Source organism: Rhincodon typus, chromosome 8 (assembly GCF_021869965.1).
Source record: "Rhincodon typus isolate 14 chromosome 8, sRhiTyp1.1, whole genome shotgun sequence".
In the NCBI taxonomy this organism is placed as follows: domain Eukaryota; kingdom Metazoa; phylum Chordata; class Chondrichthyes; order Orectolobiformes; family Rhincodontidae; genus Rhincodon; species Rhincodon typus.
The window spans coordinates 84,789,562-84,795,702 of record NC_063339.1 but is presented as its reverse complement, the minus strand read 5'-3'; the positions used below and the strand labels follow the sequence as shown (position 1 = coordinate 84,795,702).

General features: G+C 42.9%; 1 protein-coding gene across 1 annotated transcript; it reads left to right on the top strand.

The window, feature by feature from the left end:
* The first annotated feature begins 295 nt into the window (after positions 1 to 295).
* On the top strand, positions 296 to 664 carry LOC125483801 (zinc finger protein 22-like). The gene has a single exon (XM_048600495.1). It carries the CDS (start codon positions 296 to 298, stop codon positions 662 to 664), a length of 369 nt encoding a protein of 122 aa, XP_048456452.1.
* Positions 665 to 6,141: the final 5,477 nt, after the last annotated feature.

The following is a 6,141-nucleotide window of genomic DNA, read 5'->3' as shown; positions in this document are numbered from 1 at the left end:
ACCACATTGCTGCAAGTCTGGAGTCACATGTGGTGCAAACCAGGTAAGGATGGAAGTTTCCTTCCCTAAAGGACATCAGTGAACCAGATGGGTTTTTCCAACAATCGACAATGGGTTCACAGTCATCATTAGATTCTTAATTCCAGATGTTTATTGAATTCAAATTCCACCATCTGCCGTGGTGGGATTTGAACCTGCGTCCCCAGAGTGTTTATCTGGGTCTGTGGATTAACAGTCTAATACCACAGGCCATCACCTCCCCAATGGCAATAAATTCCGCGAATAATTCACCCTGATGAAACACCAGTGCGTTCCCACTGGGAAGAGGGCATCTACTTGTTTGGAGTATAGTAAAGTATTCACTCAGTTATCCAGCCTGCACATGCATCAACCAGTTCACACTGGGGAGAGGCCATTTACATGCTCTGGTTGTGGAAAAGAATTCACTCAGTCATCTGCCCTCGTAAGTCACCAGCACATCCACACAGGGGAGAGGCCATTCAAATGCTCCAAGTGTGGGAAGAGGTTCAGAGATTCATCTGGCCTACAGGTACACCAGCGAGGCCATACTGTGGAGAAGGCATTCATATGTTCTGAGTGTGGGAAAGGATTCATTCAGTCATCCAGTCTGTTGAAGTATAAGAAAGTTCACAAATGGTCATAAGAGTTGGATCTGCTGTTAATCCGCATTATATGTGCTGCTATACAGCACATTGCAAACACACAGCATCTACTGTCTTGAAAAACAAGTGAAGCAGTTACATGGGACAGTTAGCAGCTGCATGCTGTTCTGCGTACTGCACACCATTCTCATTAACAGGATGTTAGAAAGGGAAGATTTGCAGACAGAAATCTCAAAATGACCATCACATGAAGATCTAATGGAGTCAGTGAAATAACTGGGACTTGAATATCATAATCTTCAATATTGGCTGTTCCTTTACTCTCAATGATTCAAAATTTTTCTCCGAAACAACATTGTGAGTGACCCTACACCTCAAAAACTGCAGTCCCAGAAACCACCATCTTCTTAAGGAGGACAACTGGGATCGGCAATAAGTTCTGACCTAGATATTTATACTATACCCCATGAATTGATTTGAAAATGAGGGAAAATCACATCCAAGACTGAGCCATGCTCATTCTGACAGTGAGTAAAGTGGGACGGTCAGAGGGTTTCTTTCTGCTGGCTGGCCGCTCTCACCACTTTGCTTCCAGTGAGGCTGATGGTCTTTGAGCCTGGGAATGCACATTCCCAAGGAAATGATCCCCAAAAGCTGATGAAGTAAATTTATTTTGTCCTGGATAGGAAATGATGTTTTCCTCACCACTCCAATTAGATCAGAAGTAAATATGTTTGTCTTTGTTCCATTGAGTCTCCAGCCCAATCAACTCAATTAGTCTCCATCAGTATTTATGCTCCACATCCTCCCCTTTTGTCTCCCCCATCAGCAGATCCTTCTATTCCTTTCTCCCTCACGTATGCATCCAACTTCTTAAATATATTCCTCTGTTCACCTCCATCTCACGCTCTTGGAGTGAAATGCACATTCTGACCTGTTGCAGGGTAAAGAGGTTTCTCATGAAATCACTATTGGATTTTTAAATCCCTTCATCATTTTAAAGGCTTCCATCAGATCATTCTTTATTCTTCTCTTTTCTAGAGAAATGCTCCCCAGACTTGCCTGGGGGTTACATGTTTTCAGTTCTGATGATGTCTTTTTGAATCTGTGTGACACATTTCCAGTGCCTCTATTTCCTTTGTACAAATGGCAATGACAAATGTTGACAGTGCTCCCAGTGAAGTCAAACTTTGGTTTCAAATAAGTGAAGCATCATTTTCCTCCTTTTCAATTCTATCTCTGTAGAAAGGAGTCCAAATATGGGCTGTGCCTTAGCAGAAAGATGTTAAGTTCCTAGAAAAGTTTGAGACTGGAATTGCAGGACTTCAATTAGATTGAGAGACTGGAGCAGTTGATCCTTTGGATGCTCGAGTCATTGTTGTAGAACAAAGAGAGAGACCATTCAGCCCTCTGAGGTCATGTTGGCTCTGTTTAGAACAAAGTTAGTCATTGTTCAATCCCAACAACCCTGCAAGTTTATATGCATGAAGGAACCTCCAATTCTAAAAAGGAAGTAATGAATATATTGTTCAGGATGATAAACGAACTGGAATACTTAATTTCAGGTGTAGTTCAGGAGAACCTTGCAATCTAGTATCCACCTATGTTGCAGTTAAAACCTGGAATGTTGAGCTGATTTGAATAAGTTGATATCTTTCCTTGGCAATAATTACATTTTGTTTTTGTTTTAATTTTGTTTTAGGAAACCGCAGTTGATAATCTGGTCACTACCTGACAGATCAGCACCACATGGGAAGATATTGAGACAGACATCCATTATGATAAATGCACCTGAATGTTAATATGTGCCATGATGTCGGGCTATCAGTGGATGTGCAGATATAATATGTTATATCTGAAAGAAATGGCATGTAAATTCATGGTGAACCCGCACTGCAGAGAGGGTCCCAAACACATGCAACTCCTTGAGAAACAGCCGGACATGAAATGGTTAATGTGGCCGGGGGTAACGAGACAGCATTGTGACATCATCAAGACAGTGACACGTTCTCCCGAGAGAAACTGACCTGAAACAATCAGGAGAGAATTCAACCCACAGGGAATGGTCAGAAAGTCAGTGAGGTTCATTAGGAAGGGGTTAAAAACTTAGATTGGGATAATCAAGAACTGTCCACATTTTGGACACAGACAAATAAAAAGATTGGAGAATCTTTACACCCATATTTGATCTGTTGCTTGAAACTCATGTATCTGTGTACGAGTAATTTATAAACTCATGGCACTCCTCAGGAGAAGAACAGGTCAAATTGATGTGACCCCAGCAGGGGCCAGGACAGAACTGGAAAATAACAAAGTGCAAATGATAGAGGGGTGATAAAGAGAACCACACCCTTTCTGCAAGTGGTCTGTAAATATGCTGTTCTGGTTTTCTTGCTAATTAGCATATATTAATTTAAATATGATAACTATTTTATTTACTTATGAGTCATTGGCATCGCTGGGTAGGGCCAGATTTATTGCCCATCGCTAACCGCCCTGGAGAGGATGGGGCCAGCTATAGTCCATGTACTGTTGGTAGATCCACAGTACCATTAAGGGAGACTTCCAGGAATTTGACCAAGCGACACAGAAGGAACATGATATGTTCCCAGGTCAAAGTCCGAAGACACACAACACCAGGTTCAAATCATAAGCTTTTGGGGTGACCCTTCGTCAGGTGAAGTGCTACTTCATTAGTTTGTTACACATCATAAGAAAGTGATAAAGTCAGGTGCAGCGTTCAGAAAGCTTGTGATTTCAAATAAATCTGTTGATCTATAACCTGGTGTCATCTGACTTCTGACTTTGTCCACCCCAATCCAACACCAGCACCTCCACTTCATATTTCCAGGTTAGCACAGTATGTGGCCTAGAGGGGATCTAGCAGGTGGTAGCATTCCCATGTGACTGCTGCCCCTGTCCTTCTGAATGGTAAAGACTGCAGATTCAGAAGGTGCTGTTGGAGGATCCTTGCTGAGTCACTGCAGTGCTTCTTGTAGATGGTACAGACTGCTGCCACTGTGCATTAGTGGTGAAGGGAGTACAGGGATGTAGTTTGGGTGCAAATCAAGGGGGCTGTTTTGTGTTCAATTGTATTAAACCTGATGTCAGTCTTTTGAAATAAAAAAAATTGTCATATGAAACTGTCCACAAAGTGAAATATTGGTTTTTGGCAGTTACCTCAGGATCAGACAAATGAAAGGAAGGTAGTCAAGTTGGGAAATGATATCAAAGTGGGAATAAAAGACATGTCCTGGAGACATCATAAGAAAGTGATAAAGTCTCAGACGAGACTCCTTCAGAAAAAAATTCTTCCCACTGCCAGCACTAACCCGTCTTCACCCTTTCCTGACCAAGATATGTATGTTATGTGTCGTTATTGAAAATGAAAATTAACATTTTGTCAACACTCCCCATGTCATCACTGTTGGTGAAATATAATTTCTAACCCAGACCCTTCTTTCACTTCACCCTGGTGCATTCTGTGTGGTTACAGCAGAGGCAGAGACAGGCTGCTCATACCCCTGCTCCCACTGCTCTGGATTTCAGTGTTGTACATTTACCAAATACTGTTTTGTTTTTACCAATGTAGAAGAAACCTAAACCTGAACCCTGACGGTTCACTTCCAGTCAGGAACAGATCATCGATTTACGCTAATCTCTGATTTGAAGCACATTTCCAGCATTCACCGTTGTTCTTCCTCTGACTCTAAACCCAGTTGGAAACGAGATTCTGTTTCATGTCTAGGAGCTCTGAGCCATGGAAGACAGTAGCTGGGACACATTTGTTACGCACAGCAGGATTAACTCACACCGTGGCTTGGCTGTCAGTGAAGAGAGACGTGAAAGAGTAAAGTGCTATCTGACCCCCTAGTGTGACCCTGAAGCTGTGTCCGGCTGAAGCTTTGTTGCTGCCGTATGATTCTCCCCCCACCACAACCCGAGATTGTCCTTTCTGAGCTCCAGGTGCTGTTCAACCCTCAGAACAAATACAACAATCTACAGTGATGTTTTTGAAGCAAAGCTGACTTATTTTACATTTCTCTAGTATATTAAACTCTAGTTCAATTTTAGAGGTTATAACCATCATCAGAAACAAACTGCAAATGTCAGAACAAAAGTATCAGAAAATTACAGCGCAGGTCAAGGCCTTTTTTTTATTTATTTGTGTGATGTGGGTATCGCTGGCTGGCCAGCAGTATTTGCCCTTGGCCCATCATGTTTGTATTGGAAGAAATAGAACTGCCCAGACTTTACAGCTTTCTGGACTCATCATTGAGATCAACAATTTCAGACTGTGAACTCTGCCCCAATTTGTTTACATTTCTTGTTTCAATTTGTTTCTGGGTCCACTGCACACCTGGCTCCAGGCACATCTTTTGTTTATTTGTTTCTTTTCCAGCCCTAACTCCATTCCCTGCGGCCTTGAAGGACTAATAACATTTCTGCAATTTAATCTCTCCTGCCTTCCCCCTGTGACATCTGCCTTTTTGCCCTTGTCTCACCACCACCTTGCTCAGAATCTGTTACATTTCTGGTCCCAGGCCTCTGTCAACTCACCGTGTCCCTGGGTCAGAGTTTTGAATTCTCTTCCTCCAGAGAGAATCTGAAATCGTTGTGGCTGCAGCTTTCCCCAGATTTTAATTTTGGAAACAAAAACCATGAAATTGTTTCAGAGTTGAGGTTTTTTTGAGCCTTAATCCACAATTTCACCCCTCTAGAGCTAAGCTGTGATTCTCCCACAGTCCAAAAATGCAAGTTAGGTGGATTGGCCACACTAAATTGTCCCTGAGTGTGCAGGTTGGGTGGTTGGGTTAGCTGCGGTAAATGTGGGGTTTTGTGGGAGTAGAGACAACAAGGTGCAGAGCTGGATGAACACAGCAGGCCAAGCAGAATCATCGGAGCAGAAAGGCTGATGTTTCGGGCCTAGACCCTTCATCAGTTTTCTGATGAAGGATCTAGGCCCGAAACGTCAGCCTTTCTGCTCCTATGATGCTGCTTGGCCAGTTGTGTTCATCCAGCTCTGCACCTTGTTGTCTCGGATTCTCCAGCATCTGCAGTTCCCACTCACTATCTCTGATTCAATTTTGGTGGGATAGAGAGCTAGTGCAGACTAGATACACTGAATGACCTCTTTCTGCACTGTCGGGATTCTGTGATCTTAACCATTTGTGATCATGGTCACATTTTCCTCATGACAGCCCACACATCACCATGTTCATTCAGCTCAAGCTTTCATGCTGCCTTTGTGTTTTGAGAAGCTCTGTTGTTGGAATGGGAGCTTTCTTTGATGTGGCCTCTGCCCATACTTCTGCCCACTTCCCAGTTCCCTGCGTTAATTCCAGCTACCTCTCATTTGCCCAAATGGGTTTGTTGAAGAGCTCAAAAGGCGAGTGGACTGAAATTGAGAAAGTAAAGAGTCAGAATGAAAGAGGAAGTGGAAATAATAAACAGGTTTTGTAGATCCCAGGGGAGTGAGGAAGGGTCACAGATGCTTCCAAACCTGCTGAGCTTTTCC